This window comes from Girardinichthys multiradiatus, chromosome 7 (genome assembly GCF_021462225.1).
Source record: "Girardinichthys multiradiatus isolate DD_20200921_A chromosome 7, DD_fGirMul_XY1, whole genome shotgun sequence".
In the NCBI taxonomy this organism is placed as follows: Eukaryota; Metazoa; Chordata; class Actinopteri; order Cyprinodontiformes; family Goodeidae; genus Girardinichthys; species Girardinichthys multiradiatus.
This window is the reverse complement of record NC_061800.1, coordinates 25,355,697-25,376,022: the sequence shown is the minus strand read 5'-3', so window position 1 is coordinate 25,376,022 and position 20,326 is coordinate 25,355,697. Positions and strand designations below refer to the sequence as shown.

General features: G+C 39.7%; 2 protein-coding genes across 3 annotated transcripts; both read right to left on the bottom strand.

Annotated features, from left to right (window-relative positions):
* Positions 1-221: 221 nt before the first annotated feature.
* On the bottom strand, positions 222-12,909 carry dnajc3a (DnaJ (Hsp40) homolog, subfamily C, member 3a). 2 transcript variants are annotated; one of them, XM_047370273.1, is made up of 12 exons: positions 12,630-12,909; positions 11,317-11,427; positions 11,096-11,220; positions 10,889-10,963; positions 8,024-8,176; positions 7,745-7,926; positions 7,192-7,311; positions 6,748-6,853; positions 6,538-6,658; positions 1,662-1,794; positions 1,170-1,318; positions 222-747 (listed from the first exon to the last, which is right to left on the bottom strand). In XM_047370273.1, exons 1-12 carry the CDS (start codon positions 12,709-12,711, stop codon positions 596-598), a joined length of 1,509 nt encoding a protein of 502 aa, XP_047226229.1. In that variant the 5' UTR covers positions 12,712-12,909; the 3' UTR covers positions 222-595. The 2 variants fall into 2 exon arrangements, with proteins under 2 accessions (XP_047226229.1, XP_047226230.1); XM_047370274.1 differs by having other exon boundaries at positions 12,775-12,896.
* A 1,391-nt stretch (positions 12,910-14,300) lies between these two features.
* Positions 14,301-19,505, bottom strand: LOC124871190 (claudin-10). Its single transcript, XM_047370287.1, has 5 exons — positions 19,198-19,505; positions 17,486-17,647; positions 17,328-17,409; positions 17,136-17,243; positions 14,301-17,052 (listed from the first exon to the last, which is right to left on the bottom strand). Exons 1-5 carry the CDS (start codon positions 19,427-19,429, stop codon positions 16,878-16,880), a joined length of 759 nt encoding a protein of 252 aa, XP_047226243.1. The 5' UTR covers positions 19,430-19,505; the 3' UTR covers positions 14,301-16,877.
* Positions 19,506-20,326: the final 821 nt, after the last annotated feature.

The window sequence follows — 20,326 nt, the reverse complement described above, 5'->3', positions numbered from 1 at the left end:
ATGAATAGAGGGTGGGTCAAAAGAATAAACCTTTTTATGGTCTGTAAATTCATGGTCATCAGTGGGTGTGTGCAGTACCTAGCTGAGGTATGCAGGTCTGTTAATTCAGTTTGTAGTTTTATAAATGTTTATGTTCATAAAAAGGCTTTTAAACCTTTTAAGTGTTCCTAACTGTAACCAGTGCATTTTCCTGCTTCTTCAAATAATTCACCGAATCCAGATTGATGTACATAAATAGCTTTTTTTTATTATTTACAATTCAGCAAAAATCCATTCATATAAAAAATAGTGTTTTGAACCAATTTAATTAGGTGAGTGGATGTGAATCGCAGACTGCAACACGTAGAAACAATCCAATTCTCAGAGTGAACTTACTGTTGCCAGAAAAGCTGCTTCACACAAGGCAGATATAGGTACCCCCCCCCCACGACATTCGAAGTTGCCTTATTTACCAACATATATGGGTTTGAGTTGCCATTCGCTACACATTTTTGTGACAGTTAGGAGCTGACATGTTTTCTTGCCAGTGATCTCCCTTTTAAATAGGGAGGGAAATACAATAATCCACTCCAGCGGTGCTGGATAATAACACTTCTCAGTTAAAGTTGAATTTAAAGTTGAAGGGTCCGGAGCCGAACGGATTGAAACCCTGGAAGCCGTGGAAACCTCCGTGGAAGGGGTGATGGTGACCTTGCTGGCTCTCAGGATCCATGGGGTCTTCTCCGTGGTCGAACTTTGTTCTCATTTCTGGAAAACACCATTTATTCCAGTTTGTAGTGAATTTCACTGAACACATTTTTGTAGAGTTAGCAATTTGTTAACTGGTTTTTATGGTCTAATTTTGTGGTTAACTTTAAAAAGGACAATGTTGACATGCAAATATGTAATATTTTCCTTAAATTCCAGAGGAAAATCCTACAATTAGTTCTTTTAAACTGCTTCCTCTGATATTCTGATTAATTCTGACTGAGAAGTGTAGAAATTTTAGGATGTAAAAAGCTTTCCGCTGTTTGAATCAGCCTAGCTTGACTGTGTGGAAGTGTGATAACAATAACCTAAAAGGAGAATGTAAATAGCAGTTTGGTGCGTTAAGCACCTCCAAGACGAGCTGACATTTACTGCAAGATGGGCACTAACAGCTGTCCGACTCTGCAGAACTCGCTCCTAACCTGGATCAGTGAGAACCTCTTTAGCCTGAGCAATGTCTATGAACTTCTTCTCTGCCTTTTTCTTCTCCTCCGGGTCCTGGAAGTTGTCAGGGTGCCACTGTTGGGCCAGTTTCCTGTAGGCACGGATAATCTCTTTTTTCTGGGCAGTTCTGTGAGCATGAACAGAGCATTATCAGCGCTTTTTTTGTTGTTGTAAAGAACAGCCGTTACATCTCAATGTCAACATAAGCTGAAACTAAAAATACTTTAGTTTAAGCTGGTGTTCTGGTTCCTGTGTAGAAAACTGAGTGTTTTGAAAATATAATGCTTCAATGGTGGCTTTAAAACACAAAGGTTGTGTAGTCTTTGGGTGTAGGGGGTTTTTCAGGGAAATTGTTATATTGTGTATACATCAAAATTCTAATTTCTCCCCCGAAATATCTAAACTAAATCTGCTAAAATCATGGAAAATGTAACAAAATGTCCCAAATCCAGTGATCAGCACACACACACCTCTTCACTCCGAGAATCTTATAATAATCCCTCCTTTGTGACTGTTTGAGAAGTCGCTGAGCTCTTTCCAGGCCTTCTTTGATCTGATGGTCATTCTCGCTGTGTTTTGCAGCAGTCTCATAGTCTTTCATGGCTGAAAAGAAATACGAATATAAAAAGAAAGCAAAGCAGGATCAGTTTTGCTTTGTACAAAAGCATTAATGGCCATTTTCACATTTTGGCAAGCCAGAATTGAAGATTTCTATGTATTTTAGTGGGATTTTATGTCACGTCAATTGGAGTTAAAATATGACATGGTTTTCTAACTTTTGCACAAACAAATTTAAGTTTAGGATACATTTGTATTTGGTCCCCTCTACTTTGGCATCCAGTGTAACTAATTGACTTCTGAGGTCACCCAATTCGTAAATGGAGTCAACCTGTGAGTAAATAAATCTTAATATAAATGCAGCTTTTAGGTATACATTAATCAAAAAAAATTAGAACGGTGTATCATTTTCCTACATCACAATCATAACAAAGCTTTGGGAAAAAAAAAATTATAATTTGTCCTGCAACAATATCTTTAAATACAAACCGCCCTTTTACCACCGGAAATACGGACGGTGCAGCTGTGTTTAGGTTAACGTCTCAATTATTTCGGTCCCTACAATAACTGTCTGAAAGTCGGATTTGTGTGTGATTGTACAACAGGACGCTAAGAGCTCTGCTTCAAGAACAGCAGCACAGCATGCAAAAACATGCGAATTCAATTTCAGCTGGCCACTTCACTCCGGAAAAAAAATCACTGCAATGCATGTTAACTGGCTCAATGAAATTACATTATTGTCTGGCTCACACAAAGAGCCATGGTCTGCGCTGATTTAAATGCATCTACTGACTGAGAAGTGATTCATTAAAACGGCGTTCTACTGTAGACTGCAGGCAAAGGTTTAAAGGCAACAGAAAGAGCTTGTGCTTGAAAGAAAACTGATGAATTCAGAGGGATACTTTCTGGGAAAACAGAGAAAGTAGAAAAAAATAAACATGTTGTGCTACCTTATTTCAATAAACTGCAGTGTGCACCAAAATACAACAGAGATAAGCTAAGCAAATGTCAGGAAAGTTATCCAACTTTCTGAGAAATATGAGAAAATGCCAAGAAATATTCTAAATGAACTTATAAAGGAAACAGTATATGGTCTTTAAGGGATCAGCAGATGGATTACTACACATGAAATATCAAGTTCCTTTAAATAACACAAACTAGGTTTCCACATTCAGGAAGTACTGCAACTTCTAAGAGAGAAATACCAAAATACCTGCCATTACTAACCTTTCATAGCTCCCATCACTTCAACATAAACACGGGCTTACATGCTATTCCTTTATAGGTGTCACAATAATTTAATAGCTTCCATCTGCAGCTTCTTCTCTCCTGATATAAACGTACTCAGCAAGAAGCCGAGACGGCTTCAGGCTGTTTGTGTGCACATGTCTGGATGCTTTGAGCCTTGTTTACCCTGCGAGGCGTACCCAGGTGAATTAAACACCCATGTGCTCTGACGGCTGATGTGTTGGGGTACCGTTAATGACGGCACAGTGAGGGTCTCCTGCAGACATGGTGGGGGTCTTTAAAGATTAATCTTATTTACTGGGTGCTGTGCTATCCTTTCTTTTAATTAGAAAAGGTTTGAGGGTTGGTTTTGAGAGACAGGACCTGGAAGGAACTAAACAAAAAGGAGCGGACAGCTTTAACTCATGTCCTTGTGTTTTCTTATAGCCATTACTCCCTTTATGTGCATACTGACCTTTACAACTAGTGCCTCTATAATTTGTTGGCTGGCGTAAAAGTAAAATCCACTGACTCACTCCATCCTCAATCAGGCTTGAACACATGAATTTAAAACATAGCTTCTTATTTTCTTTTAAAAGACTGTTCCTTCAGTGGTCCAAAGTTTTCTTTTCAGATGAAAATATTTTTGATTTCATTTGGGAAATCAAGGTCCCAGCATCTGGAGGAAGAGTGGCGATCTCTCTGTTCAGAGGCACGCAATCCTAGGAAAAGCTAAGAATCTGTGCAGAACTCTGGTAGAACCCGATCTTGAAATAATAAAGTTTAACTGTCCACTGCATTCACTCTTTGATGTAACAGGGACCCCTTGTGTTAACCCTCTTTTACTACAGTTGTTGTCGACAGTGGAGGTTTTTGTAGAAGAATGGAGCCATGCAGTCAAACAAACAGCAGTTCTTATAAGCTTTTTACCTTAGTTTTAACATCTGAAAAGCACACTGTAGCCTGACAGGTAGGCATCACAAAAAAAGTTTTTCTATGTCAAATCAACTATTTTACTCGGGAAAGTTAAAGTAGTATATTATTTTGATACAAAAAGTTTTTAAAAGTGAAACATAATATTTATTTTACTTATAGTTTACATATCGGCCCCCACAATCAATCCTCCATAGTAATCCCCTTTACAGTTCTAGCTGCAACTTTTTATTTAGAACCAGACATTTTTGTCCATTCTGCTTTGAAAAGTAACTCAGATCAGTCAGACTGGGTGCAGCGCATCTGTAAACGTAAATGTTCTCATCTTGCCACAGAGTCCGAGTTAGACTAAGCCATTTTAACACACAGTGTACTACAGGTCCTTCTCAAAATATTAGCATATTGTGATAAAGTTCATTATTTTCCATAATGTCATGATGAAAATTTAACATTCATATATTTTAGATTCATTGCACACTAACTGAAATATTTCAGGTCTTTTATTGTCTTAATACGGATGATTTTGGCATACAGCTCATGAAAACCCAAAATTCCTATCTCACAAAATTAGCATATCATTAAAAGGGTCTCTAAACGAGCTATGAACCTAATCATCTGAATCAACGAGTTAACTCTAAACACCTGCAAAAGATTCCTGAGGCCTTTAAAACTCCCAGCCTGGTTCATCACTCAAAACCCCAATCATGGGTAAGACTGCCGACCTGACTGCTGTCCAGAAGGCCACTATTGACACCCTCAAGCAAGAGGGTAAGACACAGAAATAAATTTCTGAATGAATAGGCTGTTCCCAGAGTGCTGTATCAAGGCACCTCAGTGGGAAGTCTGTGGGAAGGAAAAAGTGTGGCAGAAAACGCTGCACAACAAGAAGAGGTGACCGGACCCTGAGGAAGATTGTCTAGAAGGGTCGATTCCAGACCTTGGGGGACCTGCGGAAGCAGTGGACTGAGTGTGGAGTAGAAACATCCAGAGCCACCGTGCACAGGCGTGTGCAGGAAATGGGCTACAGGTGCCGCATTCCCCAGGTCAAGCCACTTTTGAACCAGAAACAGCAGCAGAAGCGCCTGACCTGGGCTTCAGAGAAGCAGCACTGGACTGTTGCTCAGTGGTCCAAAGTACTTTTTTCGGATGAAAGCAAATTCTGCATGTCATTCGAAAATCAAGGTGCCAGAGTCTGGAGGAAGACTGGGGAGAAGGAAATGCCAAAATGCCAGAAGTCCAGTGTCAAGTACCCACAGTCAGTGATGGTCTGGGGTGCCGTGTCAGCTGCTGGTGTTGGTCCACTGTGTTTTATCAAGGGCAGGGTCAATGCAGCTAGCTATCAGGAGATTTTGGAGCAATTCATGCTTCCATCTGCTGAAAAGCTTTATGGAGATGAAGATTTCATTTTTCAGCACGACCTGGCACCTGCTCACAGTGCCAAAACCACTGGTAAATGGTTTACTGACCATGGTATCACTGTGCTCAATTGGCCTGCCAACTCTCCTGACCTGAACCCCATAGAGAATCTGTGGGATATTGTGAAGAGAACGTTGAGAGACTCAAGACCCAACACTCTGGATGAGTTAAAGGCCGCTATCGAAGCATCCTGGGCCTCCATAAGACCTCAGCAGTGCCACAGGCTGATTGCCTCCATGCCACGCCGCATTGAAGCAGTCATTTCTGCAAAAGGATTCCCGACCAAGTATTGAGTGCATAACTGTACATGATTATTTGAAGGTTGACGTTTTTTGTTTTAAAAACACTTTTCTTTTATTGGTCGGATGAAATATGCTAATTTTGTGAGATAGGAATTTTGGGTTTTCATGAGCTGTATGCCAAAATCATCCGTATTAAGACAATAAAAGACCTGAAATATTTCAGTTAGTGTGCAATGAATCTAAAATATATGAATGTTAAATTTTCATCATTAAATTATGGAAAATAATGAACTTTATCACAATATGCTAATATTTTGAGAAGGACCTGTATATCTAAACCTGTCCATTGTAGCTGTGGCTGTTAGTTTAACCTCGTTATCCTGCTGGAAAGTGAACCTCAACCCTGGTCTTAAATCTTTTGCTGAAAGGAAAGAAGATTTTCTTCCAGGATTGTCCTGCATTTAGGTCCAATCACCTTCATGTCAACTCTGACATGTTTCTCTGTCCCTGCTTTAGAAAAACATCCCCAGAGCATGATGCTGCCACTGTCATGTTTCTGTTCTTTAGGAAAACTGCAAATCGGACTTCTTGGACTTACTTTAAACAATGAATTATTTCAGTAATGTTCTCTAATACGCCTCCAAGGCGTTTACAGAATGACTAATCATAAATTAAATCTCACAAAGGCCAACTTTATTTACTAAACAGGTGAGTTTTGAAGGCAGTTGTTTGCACTACAATTTATTTTCTTCCACTTGAGAATGATTAACTCTTCTGTGTTGGGTCTGTCACATAAAACCTCAATAAGATACATTGAAGTTTGTGGTTGTAACGACACAAACTGTAAAAAAGTGTATTTTGTTTTAAGGAAAGAGTTCTGACAAAGAAAAATAAACTCAGCAGAAAAAAAGTGTCACTGATTCCGTTAAAATGTAAAAAAAATAAAAATAGGTCCAGCTAAGAGGCTTACCGTTTTCATACTGTTCATCTTGAACATAGGCCTCAGCTCTATCCTTCAGCACGTTCACGTTCTCAGGGTCCGACTGCAGGACTTCGCTACACACCGAGACAGCCCTGCTCGCCTGCTGAGCCTAATCAGACCACAAAAAATAAAATGGTTCAGAACATCTTCTCATAAAATGTACAGAGTGAGTTGTGTGCCATCAGGAAGGACTCCGACCTGCGACAGTGCGTGGCAGATTCTCTCCTTGGCTAGCAGGGAGAACTGGAGAACATTGGGCTCAGTCTTCATTACGTCCTCATATTTACTCACTGCGTCTTCATACCTTCAACAGCAGGAAGACGCGTCAGCAAGGAGAATGCTGCATGGATTGCAGCATCCAAAAACATCACACCAACATCATTCTCTGCAGTCTCATGAATATCAGACATTAAGTCAAATTCGATGTGACAGCCATCCACATTAACATGGGATTTGTTCGCCTGTTTGTGAAACCAGAAAGTGGGAGTGCTTCAGGATTAAAGACAGTCTACAGCTGATGTAAGCCCTGGTATTCAGCAGAGATATGTCATTGTTCCAACACATTCATGCCCCTTGAAGCATTTTATCAGAACCATTACAAGCTAGCACACAGTTCTAAAACGACGGGTATAAAACACAAACCTCTGCTCTCGGATGAGCTCTTCTGCAGACAGGATTTGTTTGTTGAGCTTCTTGACCTGTTTGTAATGACTGAAACACTGCTTGTGATCCGGGTCCAGCTTCAAGCATTCGCGCACCTCACTGCGGACCAGAGGAGACGCGCCGACTTTACTCTTTCGTTGTTATCACAGAAATGTTTCACTTGTTTCTTGCTACATTTACACTGCACCAGGTGCTTGGAATGACTGATTTTCTGGCCTTAATAGAAAAGACAGCAGCACATTCAAGCAGCATTTTTCACATTCACATTAAAACCACAAACTTCTAATTTTTGTGGGGTGAACATTGTGTTTTATAAATAAATCTGCCCCCTTTCACTAAACTACCTTTAGAAGTCACCAGTCTGTCGGTAAGATTCATCAGTTTGTAGCTGAGGTTTAATGTTGCAATGTAAAAAAAAAGGTTCGATCATTAAAAACTGTTGGCTGAATAAAGATTATTAGCTAATGTTACCAACCATCATTTCAATAAGTGTGTTTGTGGTAGAAGAAAACTCACAAAAGGCCCTCCTTACTTCAGTGACATCTCGTGGTCTCCAAGGTTATAGTAGATGGTGCTGAGCTTGTAGAAACCCTGTGTGTTGTCGTTCTTCAACTTGGACAAAGCTTTGAGGTCGCCGATGGCTTTCTCCATCTCTCCCATCTGAATAAAGCAATCTGCTCGCATCTCACGAGAGGCCACGTCCCAAATGCAGGTCTGAAAATGACCGAATGCAAACATTTGCTGCCAACTCTACACAGGAACTGTCAACACGCTGCTGCAGCAACAGCAGCAACGGGACAATGGTTTTTACCTCAATTACAGCATCAAGCTGAGCAGCAGCTGTCATGTAGTCTTTGCTGCCGTAGCTGCGGCGCGCCTGGGCCACCAGCCGCTGAAGTTCATCGGACTTCGCCAGCTGGCTCGTAGCGTCTTTCTCTTCTTTGTGAGAGGGTTTGGATTTCAGCTGGAACATTTTAAAGGAAGGCATTAAATGTATTGCTTTTAGTAATGTTTAAATTACAGCACATGGGTGACTGAAGAAAAACAAGCTGGAGGAGGAAGATCAGCATGTGAAATATTGCAGGCAAATAATCTTAATGAAAATTGATTTCTAATGTCACCAACATATTCAAGGAGGAGTTCTACTCCAGGGGAGATTTTCCTGCCAGTGTCTGCCTCCTCTCTGGGCAGGGCTCCCTAAACCCATTAGCTGTAACATTTCTCATCATATTTACAAAAGCAATATCTGCTAATGACTGAACTGCTGCAAAAATGACTCGACTATCCTTTCAAGAGTTTCCTGCTAGCTAAGCTTAGAGAGGAGCATAAATGTGATGCATTAGGTTAGACCACAGCTGTGGATTGCTGAAGCAGCAGGACAGTGTCCACCTCTGGCCAGATTACTTGACATTATTACAGTAAAAGGTTTCACCATCTTAAATCTACTCTCCTAATGGACGGCAGCTCATCCTGGTGTGTAAGAAGGAAACACTGCAGCAAATTAAAATGAAATTCTGTGCCATGAGCAGTTTTAACATTGAGACATTGTTTTTCCAGGGTGGAATGATTATACAACATCTCGAGTCTGTTTTAAAAACATTTTCTTTTTTGGACAAGTTAGAATTTGTAGTGGGTTTTCCTAAGGCTCCAATACACCCCCCTCTATTTTAATAAATGTATCGTAGAAAATCTGCACTTTAACCCCAGGCGTTCTGTCACCATCACGTTTCTGGCATACTTCTGGTGTTTGACCTTATCAGAATATATTTGATTTAATGGCACACACTTGGCTTTTAAACAAAGTCCAATAATTTCCTATAAAAGCTGAGGTCTTGGTCATTGCTTAAGCTTATTGTTAGCCTGTTTTATCCATTCCAAACCATTTTGTCGTGCACTTGGGATAATTTTCCTGAACAGCCATTCCTGTCCATGTTTCTACCATGTAGCTATTGATCTGGGGTGAAGGTGAAGTATTTGGAGTTTCACCTTCACTAGTACATCCACTTTGTACATGCAAAGGTGCCACTGGCAGCTAAAAAGACCCACTGCATGATGCTGCCATCACCATGCTTGATGCTTAAAAGTCTCACATTGACTCCTTCAAACAACGTTCTTTTATTGTGGCCAAATAGCTTCATCTTTGACTCGTCTAACTTTAAAACGTTTTCCCCCAGAAAACATCTGGCTCGTCTATACAGGCAGCTACAAATTTCAGTCAAGCTTAAAGGTGCCAAATCTGAAGCAGAAGCATGTGTCGTGGTCACCAACATCTCAGTATATTGTTATAGAAAACATCCACCTCACTGTGGACAGTGACACTGGTGATTTCAGGAGCTTCCCAGTCATGGTGAGCTTGAGCCATGAGGGTTTCTGAGTTAGCCAGTTCTGTTTTATTTAAGGGTAGTTCTGGTCCAGTGGTTAACAGTTTGACACGCCTGGGTGTTCCACACAGGACCATGATCCCAAACATAAACACTGGTTTTATAATGGATGAAGCTCACTAGCATTAAGATCCATCTTCATCATTGGTGAAGATTTCTTGACTGTATTGAAAGCAATTAACCTACATTTTCCTCTCTAATCTCTTTGGTTTTTTTATCATTTGAATAATAAATTATTACAACATAGATGCTGATGAAAAGTGTATGCGAACATCACATTTTGAAGTGTATTTATCAGTCTGAAGCATATTGCCCTCCTCCGGATCCGCCATCTGGAGTCACGGTACAGCGTGCCAAACAGAGAAGCAGGACTAAACTCAGAAACGTGCATCATTGCAGTCAAATGTCGAGGCAAGGAACTACTCAGCAAAATGAACGAAATATGTACCCTAAGCCAATGAGACATGATGTAATCTAAGCACCTACTGACATCCAACAGAATGGGAAACGAATCCAGACTGAAGGAACCCGCTTGAAACTGCAGGATGAGTCAACAGATGAGACGAGGTGGGACAATTTTACAGGCTTATGACAAAATGGCAGTATGATTCATCTCAATACTTCAAACCTTTCCAGATTTTCCAGTCCTTTCAGTCCATTTTTAAAAGTATAAATACAAAAGATTATTTGTACAGAGGTCAGGCTTACGATATGAAAGCTGTAAAAAGAATCACAACAGTTACTCAGATCTAATCTTGAAGCAGATATCGTTCTCATCGTTATTTACAAGTGAACAGTTCTAAACTGCAGGCCCCAGTATCCTGAGCCTATCTGCACAAGATACCTCAGCACCCCTCGGTTGTTCCAGCCTCAGTTTAATAAATGTAATCTTATCCAAACTACAAATGAGGGTTGGATGAACCCAAATGCTTTTGCCACACAAATGGGATCTGAGTATTTTGTGTCTCTAAAAAATGGTGCAGAAGGACAGAGGCGACAGGAAACCCGATGATTGAAGGGCAACACGGATTAAACTGAAGGCTATACAATATGTTTTTTATTTCCTTTTACAGGCGACTGAGACACCCTCACAGAAAACCAAGCATGGTAAAACTTCTGGTGAACGTTACAGTAAAACTACTAATATTGAGCCAGTCATGCAGACATTGCAAGGCAAATCCACTCAGTACATTGCTTAACTAATGCTTTGATGGCAAAACAGTTAACAGAGCAACACTGACCCCTCCTGGAGAAGTCTTGTGTTTAGTTCAAACTAAATGAATGCCTGTACCTACCACTTTCTTGAAGTCACTTTCTGCTTCGTCCAGCTTTCCCTGCTTCAGAAGGAGGTTTCCTCTCTGAAGACGTGCCTTTAGAGAGAAACGGAGACCTTAGTTTGTGAACTACTGCAAATATAGAATTACTAAACCAGCTGACAGTGCAGAATGACACAAAATAATGAGTGAAATAAATCATTTCTGGCTTAAGAAGACAAAGCTCACAGATGTGAAGTCTGGTTTGAGTTCAATGACTCTGCTCAAGTCTGGCAGTGCAGACTTTGACTTTCCCATTGCGAGAAACACCGTAGCCCTCCTGTAGTACGCCAAATAGTTCTTAGGGTCTCCATCTGAGCAAATGACAGAAAATACAACCACACGTTTCTGGAAATACATTTCATTCAGTAACAACGCAAAATAATATGTTTTTTACTTCCATTACTCACCCACAGCAGCGTGGAAATGAGAGAGGGCATCAGCCAGCTGTCCAGCAGCAAGCAGTTTCTTCCCCATTTCCATGTGATTGTCGACACTTCCATCCTTCCCACATTTCACTCCTAGAAACACAAAAATAGAATTATCAATGTATGTACAGGCATGAAGTCATGGCTTGGTTTTAAAATGAACAAAAATGTTTTTTTTTTCCAAAGCTTGCTGCTTGAGTGCAAGGACTTTAATTTTTTTAAATATCCAGGTCTGAGGTTTATTACAATTTTGGATTGACTGAAAGAACTGTGGTCATAAAATGTATCCTCAAAAATACAACTTGCCTAATAATTATGCACACACTGTATATCTGTCTCAGGGGGAACTTATTACTGATCCTGTTTGCCTCTCCCATTTATCTAAACACAATAGTTGTTAATGTGCAGAACCTGCTGCAGGCAGGGACTGAGACCAGGTGTGAATTTGCAGAAGCAGAAGAATGAAGGTGCAGCTTTATGCATTGTGTGCAATTAGCAAATACGTCTTATTCAATTTATCAAACTTGTTCTGTTTTCTGATGACTAAAATATGTAATGTGAATGGCTTTGTTGAGCATTTATGTTTATGTGCGCAAATGGAGCAGAAGAGAACCAGCTAGCAAATTGTAGGCAATGACATAACTGATGCAGGACCTCGTGAGCTAAATACTTTATACAATATATTTTTAGAGACTTCATAAAATGACTCTTGATAAGGGTGAGGTGCCCTGCCCTCATTAACACTTTCTTCTGAGCTAACAATAAGGTAATTCAACTAAAGTTAGTAGATTATTTAAACAGCACACAATAAAATACATTGCAAATAAGAGTTTTGTATGACATTTGTCTTCTGATCACTCTTTACCGAAAACCAGTGCAAATTGCCACCATAAAACTGAAACAGTAACATTTATGTAAAAACTATTTTTTTGTCACTCCTTTAGCCATGAGTGTTTATCCCACCAGCTGTGAAGCTCTTTAGCAGACTTTCTCCACGGTAAAACACCGCATATTTCATGTACTTAGTCACCAGAGAATAATATTAGTTTTTATTATTTTCAGACTCAAACCCAGAGAGCAACTTCCAAACAAAAGCAAGCTAAACCACTGTTAATTATCTAGCTTAAGGTGAGCCAAAACAGCTAGCGGCTTAGCAAGCTAACGCTGTCAGCAATCCAAGCACAGGTCAGTTGGACCGAAACAAATGGATCACGTTAAAGTTAATGGCACCGTTACGAAGACAGAAAGTAACCTTAAATGTCTGAACAGAGGCAAAGCTAACTAGCAACTCTTACCCTCATATCGCATGTCAATCAAAACAAGAACATATGGGATGTAAGTCAGTATCTTGTGAGTTACATGGTCGATGGAAACCATGGCTGAATTTGAAGCTCACGGGTCTTCTCTCGGTATATCCCAGGCTGTCAGGCGATGATTTACCAGATGTTTGGTTTAGCTCTCAGCAATCCCATGTGTTGCTTTCCACTGCTGTGCATAGCTTCCCTTTTCGCCCCGGCCTTCGCAGCACAGCAGCACGCTTCGCTGTCCGGTCGTGGGGGCCGCTGATTGGCTGGCTTGCTCGTGAAACCCCGCCCACGTCGGTTGGCTCAACGGAGATCGGCCACGGCAGCACAAAACGGCCAGCGCGTGCGCGGGAGTGTGCGTGGTCCGGGTTAGATAGTATCTACCCCACTTTCCGCGTTAGTTGACCAAGAAACTTCCACAATATAGTGTAAAGTGAACGTTGCTAATTACTGGAAGAGTTTTATTGGATGCATGTTGGTTCTAACTCCTTCAGCTGTTGTGGAAGTAGGAACACGTCAGTTAAGCCATTTTATTTTACATGAAACTGAGATTATGTGGAGGCTGCTGGGAAGTAAATTCCCATGCCATCCTGAAGTCCTTTGAGGCCCCTCAAAGTTTTTCTTTCAGAACTGGCCTGTATTTAGCTCCATCCACTATCCCCTCAGCTCTGGCTTGCTTCCGTGTCCCTGCTTAAGTAAAGCAACCCCGCAGCATGATTCTGCCACCACCATGTTTCACCATTAGGATGGTTTGTTCACAGTGTTAGCTCCGCATGTAGGCCAGAAAGTTCCGTTTTGGTCTCATCTGAGAAGAGGACCTTTTTCAACAAATGTTTGGTTCATCCACATGCCAGTGGCTTGCAGAAACTGCAAATATGGCTTGTTTTGCTTTTTTCTTGCCTCTCTTCCATAAAGACCAGATTTGTGGAGAGCACTCATATTTGTCCTGTCTACAGATTCTTCCACTTAAGCTGTGGATTTTTATAGCCTTATTCTAGACTTGTCTGATGTATTCCTTGGTCTTGATGGTTTTGTTTGTACAGGCTCTTTCCTGTCAACCCCCCAGTCTGTTGTGGCAAATGGCCGCTCACACTGAGCCTGGTTGTGCTGGTAGTATCTTCCTATTAAAAGGGAGCTGTCTGTTCTACTGTCATGAGAGAATGCTGCAAAGTCAATGAAAGCGTTTGTCCACTGTCTCTACATGCTCATCTAGGAGAAGTGAATGCTGCAAGTCACTGACTCGATGCAATCTGCTGGGTTTCCTTTGATAGAAAAACTTTTTAACCGATTTGAAGAATACACTGAACTTGACTGCATTGTTTGATAACCAGGAGTAGTTTGCCATGTATGTACTTGAATTGGAATCTGTTTGTAAATGAATTAATATTTTTGCAAAGTGTCTGAGACAACATGTGTTTTGAATTGGTGCTATATTAATAAAGTGACTCGAATTAAACAAAAAAATGTTTTCTCACAAGAACACACACATTTTTTTTTTTACACAAAAAATAAAATTACACACACTCACACTCTGCTTACTACATAGGTGAATTCTGAAGTCAATTGGGTGCAGTGGATTTTGTTTAGGGGTATCAGAGTATGAGGGGGCCTGAAAGAAATACAGAGGCTCACTTTTGAGATTTCTTTGGGATACCTTTCAGATTGCAGGTTGAATAAATTATTTATTGCTTTGAGTTAACCATCTCCACTCTGTTTGAAGCCTTGCAGCAAAGTACACACAACTTTGCTTTGAGTCCATAAACATTTCTTGTCCATTAATTATTAATCTTAAAGTTCTTGCACAGCATTGCAGTGTTTTATCAAACCGTTAAGTTAATCAAACACATTTTCCTCTGCTTTAAGATGTATTACTGTAAATCTTAAATCAGTATGGATCACGTCTTTTGAAAATCAAGATATTGCAAGTTTAGTACCCCTGATAAAGATGTGTAAAAACTAAATAGACTTAAATGAGTTAATATTTTATTGCATTAATATAATCTCTCACTGACAGCTCTGCAGCTCTAACAGGGAGGTTTGTAGTTTTCTTTTTTTAGCTTCCTTAACAATCCTCCCACCTGTAGGTGAGCCTTGTTTGTCACAGTTTCAGCTGTTCCAGCAAACCTTTTAAGCATTGCTCTGACAGTAGATCAGCAAACATGTCTTTCTCGAATGCCATGTTGTCTTGTCTTTCCCATTTTGAAGAGTGGCTAAGAGAAATGGGCCTCTGTCTCAGGTGTTAGTTGTTCTCCAGGAAAACAGAAAGTCATTCATTACTACTTTAAAAGTTCACCGTTCAAAGTTCCGATCAACTTAGAAAAATAGAGTACACATTTAAAAGTAGCACTGGTGATCTTTGGTCAAAAAACAAATATTTCTCGATGAATGTACATGAACTAAAGGTTGGACTTTTTTACAATGTTCAGTTTATGTTATTGCAGTAAAATATTAATTTATTTTGAGGCTTTTTAAGGCATCTTTGTAAGGGGTGCTGCAAACTTTCCAGCGTTTATCTAAAACAACAAACATATGTCTTAAATTAGAGCAAATTTTAAAAGTTTTCACAAAACAATTAGACAAAAATAATTGTATTATCTTCACAAATTTGATCCATTAGCAAAACGTTCTAAACAAAACAAACAAAAATCGGTTTGCCTAACTTATTGATTGCTTCTAACTCATTTAAATTGTAGGCATTCAAAAAACGACTTGTTATTAGTAACAGGAATTTGTTGCTTTTGGGAATATAAGTAATCCTTAAAAATCATTTCAAGTTACAATGGTTGATTAAAGTATTTAAAGGCAACATTTAGATTTTCTGGCCTATAAATTCTTATGGTTCATGAGGACAATACGTATAATCCAACCGAGGTTATGAAATTATATTACTTTGAAAGCATAGCTTTTCATGGAGATAGAGTGCTGTAAAAAAGTATTTGCCCTATTAAAGACTTTCTCTGGTTTTGCTTTTCTTGAAGCCTAAATGTTTCGCATCATCAAACAAATTTTAATATCAGACCGAGATAACCCAAATAAATAAATACAAAAAGCAATTGATTTGGCCCTGTGTGAAAATTACTTGCCCCTAAACCAGATAATTGCTTTTGTCAGTGTTTGTGATCCCTGACAATAACTCTTTTACATAGCTGTAGAGAATATTCTGGTCCACTCTTTTTCGCAAAATTGTTTAAATTTAGCCATAAAAATATAAACACATCATTTGTAATTATGAAGGGCCTGTTTAATGTGACTTAGCCCAGACTTGTACTAGGCCACCCCAAAAGCTTAATTTTGATTATTGTCGAGCCATTCAGATGTGGACTTGCTGGTGTGCTTTGGATGATTGTTCTGCAGAATAACCCGAATGTGGTTAAGGTCAAGGACTGATAGGTGGACATTCTCCTTCAGGATTTTCTGGTAAAGCTCCAAATGAAAATATTGAATTCATGGCTCCATCAGTTACAGTAAGTCGTCCAGACCCTGAAGCAGCAAAGCAGGACCAGACAATCACACTACCACCACCGTGCTTGATTGTAGGCATCGTGTTATTTTTTTTAATTCTGTTTGTTTTTTGCCAGATCTAACAGGACACACATGGGTAATGTTGGAACGCTGGCCCATTCTTTGTTTGTTTGTTATATTCTGTTTTCTAATGACTGCTGTACAACATATTCCCTCTTGAGAATAATACATATGCCTTCAACCTTGAACCTGGGAAGTGTCACAACTTCTCCGTATTTTCTCCATGTGTGGATAATGAATCTCACTGTGGTTCCCTGGAGTCCCAAAGCTTTAGAAATAACTTTGTTACTCCTTCCAGACTTTTCAATATCATCGACTTTGTTTCTCATCTGTCCTTTAATTTCTTTAGATCAAAGCATGATGTAATTGAGATTGTTTAACCTACTCCGTGTTGCCAGACAGGTTCTGTTTAAGTGATTTATCTGTAAGTCTGGCAGTTTTCAGTTCCTAGGTGGGACTAGTGAAGCAACACCAAAAGTTTAGGTTAAAAATCAGATTAGTCAGTTAATTCATGATTTTACCTTAATTAATGAAATCATCAGTAGAAAACTATGTTTTGTATTTACTCAGGCTATCTTTGTTTGATATTAAAATATGTTGGATGATCTGAAACATGTAAATATGACAAAAAAGCAAAAACAGATACACTCTGTAAGTGGAGCAAATACTTTTTCATGGCATTGTAGATCATTTCCCTACTTTAAAGAAAAGTCAGACTCAAGCATTGCTGGGCGTCTGCTTGGTGGTGCTGGAAATGGCAGAGATGCTGCTTCTGCTTGAACCCCTTGATTTCCTGGTTCCTGTGATCTCTGTGCGAGCTGATGACGCGTAGCTCCTTCTCGATGGAACAAACGTGTAGTCAGGGTACCGGGTGGTGGAGTATTTCTCTGGTCTGTGAGGGTTAAGTTACAGTTGCATTTTACAAAACATTGAAAAGGGCAAAGGTTTAAAAAACATTCAGAATTAGCATTTTACTTTGAGTTGAAGGCTTCCCTCCCTGCTAAAACACTGTAAATAAGGCCTCCAGAAACAAGTAAAGTGGAACCACCCCAGCCGATGAAGACTCCAACACCTATCTCAAACCTGGAAGCAGACAAAAGAACTATTGAGGTGTTGACTTTCATTTGCAGACAAACGTATGTTGAATATTTAATGTATTGTACATACTTCTGTTGATTATAGTATGGGTCGTGAAACTCTGATCTGATTTTGTTTGCATAATATGAGAACGCCACCATTGCACACATGCCTGAAATAATACAGGGAGATTACTTTAAGTATTAATGATTAGGTGTAAATCAGTGGGATCTTTCGGGGTTTTTAACCTCCTATAAGGTAGTTCATCCCTCCAGCAAAGGTTACTTTTGCATTGGTGATCTCTGAGCCCCCAATCTTAGTGCACTTCATTCCCACTAAGACCAAGATGGATCCGAAGAAGGCCAAGATAATAGAGATGATGATGAGAGCTCGGCACATGTGAATGTCCCCTGTTGAAAAGAAGAAAAAGTTCAAGATGTTTTTGTATTGAACTTAGATACTTCTTGCTATGAAACAGCATACTGGAAAAATATTCATACCGCCTTATTTTGTTCACATGTTGTCCTGTAACAACCACAAACCTTTTCTGTTAGACCAACACAAAGTGGTGCCTAATAGAAAAAGTGGAAGGATAAAAGGATACATGGTTTTCTAAAAAATGAGTCGTGCATTTCTATTTAGCACCCATTGCTATGATCCCCTTCAACACAATCTAGGCAAATAAACTACAGAAGCCATCTAATTTGTAAATAATCTACTTGCCAAACTTACCAAGACATGGGCATCCACCTAGCCTGAGAGCCCAGGCAAGAAGAGAATTAATCAGAGAAGTAGGCCCATAGTTACTCTGGAGGAGCTGCACATTCCATAGCTCAGGTAGGACAATCTGACAGGATAAATTTAGTTGTACATTCCATAAATCTGACCTTTATTGAAGAATGGCATGAAGAAAGCCATGTTAAACTCCCTGGCCTATGAGTTAAATGCTATGTGTGGCTGAAAAATAACACTTCACATCACCCTGAACACATTGTTTTAACGTGGCACATTGTGGTGGCAGCATTATGCTGTGGGGATGCTTTTCTTCAGCAGAAGAAGGGGAAACTGGTCAGAGCTCATGGGAAGATGGATGGAGCTAAATACAAGGCAATACTGGAAGAAAACATGTTTGAGGCGGAAAAAAAATTGAGACTTGTAAGGTTCACCTTCCAGCGGGACAATGACCCTAAACATACAGCCAGAACTGAGGTGGGAAAGTTTGGATCACTGGCTCTCAACCCTGGTGCTCAGGGCCCACAGTCCTTCATGTTTTAGAGAAACATACCTGATTCAAATAATTGCATTTATCCTCAGCATGCCATCACATGCTGTGGAAACCTGTTAAGTACTCATTCATTTTTGTCAGTGAAGAGGATTTATGAATAAATACCTGAATCTAACTGCACTGTTCAATGATTAGGATTAATTGGAATGTATGTACCGGACTTTTGTGAAGGGACTTGAGACGACATGTGTTGTGAATTGGCGATATATAAATAAACTGAATTGAATTGAATTGAATGTATGTAGCAGAAGGGAACACCTAAAACATGCAGGACATTGGGTCCTGAGGAGAAGGCTTGAGAAACACTAGTTTAGATCAAATCATATTCTTGTATTCGAATGGCTAATACTAAATCTAATGGGGAATGTGTGGCAAGGCTTTAAAATTGCTGTTCAGAGACCACATCAGTCCAGACTGACCCAGCTGGAGATAGTTTTTAAAGATGAAAGAGCAAAACGTTAGTCTCTACCTCTGTAAAACTGGTAGAAACATACTTGAAAACTTTGTAGTTCTATCAAATAGGACTCATAGGACATCCACTCACAGGACTGAATACATGTCGTCCCTTGTCTTTCATGTCTCAATTATGCACTACTTTGTGGTTATTTGTTACATAAAACATGCCCAGTATGATACATTAAAATTAGTCACTGTGATGACAAATTTTGTACTTACAATTCAGCGCCATCAGTGATGGGATTTCCTTGCAGTCAGATGCTCCTGTAGAGTCTGAAACACAGTCCTTCCACAGATTGGAGTAGTAGTTCCCTGATGTTATGACAATACTGCTGACTTCAGACCAGGTCCAGATCTCAGTAGGCTGCGTGGAACAGACCAGGATCCATCCGGCCACACAGACCACAAAGCAGCCTATCTCTGTGTACATCACCACAGTCCTGTAACCCATGCTGACCTACCAGGTTCGGATGAGAAATAACAATCCAGACTCCTGAAACTGTGGGACAGCTCTGTTTCAGACCTGTTCAAAGCTCCCTGGTCACCTATGTTCCCAGATGGAAAAACACACTCACACAAACAGCCCAGATTGTGTACATCATCGCATGTTTTTCCTTGAAATACACTTTCTGTGTTTTGTAAAGATCAGTTGAGCTAATATGTGTGATGTTTATACTCGGGAGCCCTCCAGCATGATTCAGTTTTGCCAGCTTTTTCCTCAGAAAGTTTATAAAAGTCAAATGTGTCAAAGATTACACCCTGAGGAATGAGTCGTTATGCTCAAGCAAGTGATGATTTATAGTGATGTGCATGCAGCTCTGCTAAATACATTGAAGAAATAACAAATCAAATTGACGCTCACTGAATGTCAACAAACCCTTTTTATTATATGGGAAATAACTCATAAACTCAAAAAACTCATAACAATAACAGGTTTTCTAGGGACAGTGGTAATCATACAAGCACAGTATACATGTTACAGACAGTGTAACCTAGCAAATAAAAAACTCGAGCAAAAAACAACATTGTTGACTTTTATCATATGTGGGACAGTTAATTTCTGTCCATGAAAGCTGTCCAAACTGTAATTGAAAGTTGAATATCATGATTAAAAACATATTCAATTAAAAAGAGCACCAGATTTTCTTAATGCTCACTCGTATGTCTCAAAACTGACAAGACAGATATCTTTCTTGGAGCAAAATGCCCTCCTTTTCTGTTTGAGAAAAGGTTTTGGATGCTCAACATTAAAAGGCTCCTTGTTTTTATTTCTGAAAGCTCAAAAAGGTTTCATTGGTTGATGATTTGATATCTTGAGTATTTGTTCTACAGGAAAAGTTTAATAAAT

Excerpts from the sequence above, each read along its gene's own strand:
- dnajc3a (XM_047370273.1), bottom strand. The coding sequence starts at position 12,711 with ATGGTTTCCATCGACCATGTAACTCACAAGATACTGACTTACATCCCA. Across the intron at positions 6,854-7,191 it reads GAGCTCATCCGAGAGCAGAG|GTATGAAGACGCAGTGAGTA; the intron begins GTTTGTGTTTTA and ends CTGCTGTTGAAG. Across the intron at positions 1,319-1,661 it reads AAGATTCTCGGAGTGAAGAG|AACTGCCCAGAAAAAAGAGA; the intron begins GTGTGTGTGTGC and ends TCATGCTCACAG.
- LOC124871190 (XM_047370287.1), bottom strand. The coding sequence starts at position 19,429 with ATGGGTTACAGGACTGTGGTGATGTACACAGAGATAGGCTGCTTTGTG. Across the intron at positions 17,244-17,327 it reads CCATACTATAATCAACAGAA|GTTTGAGATAGGTGTTGGAG; the intron begins GTATGTACAATA and ends GTCTGCTTCCAG. Across the intron at positions 17,053-17,135 it reads AGGGAAGCCTTCAACTCAAA|ACCAGAGAAATACTCCACCA; the intron begins GTAAAATGCTAA and ends TAACCCTCACAG.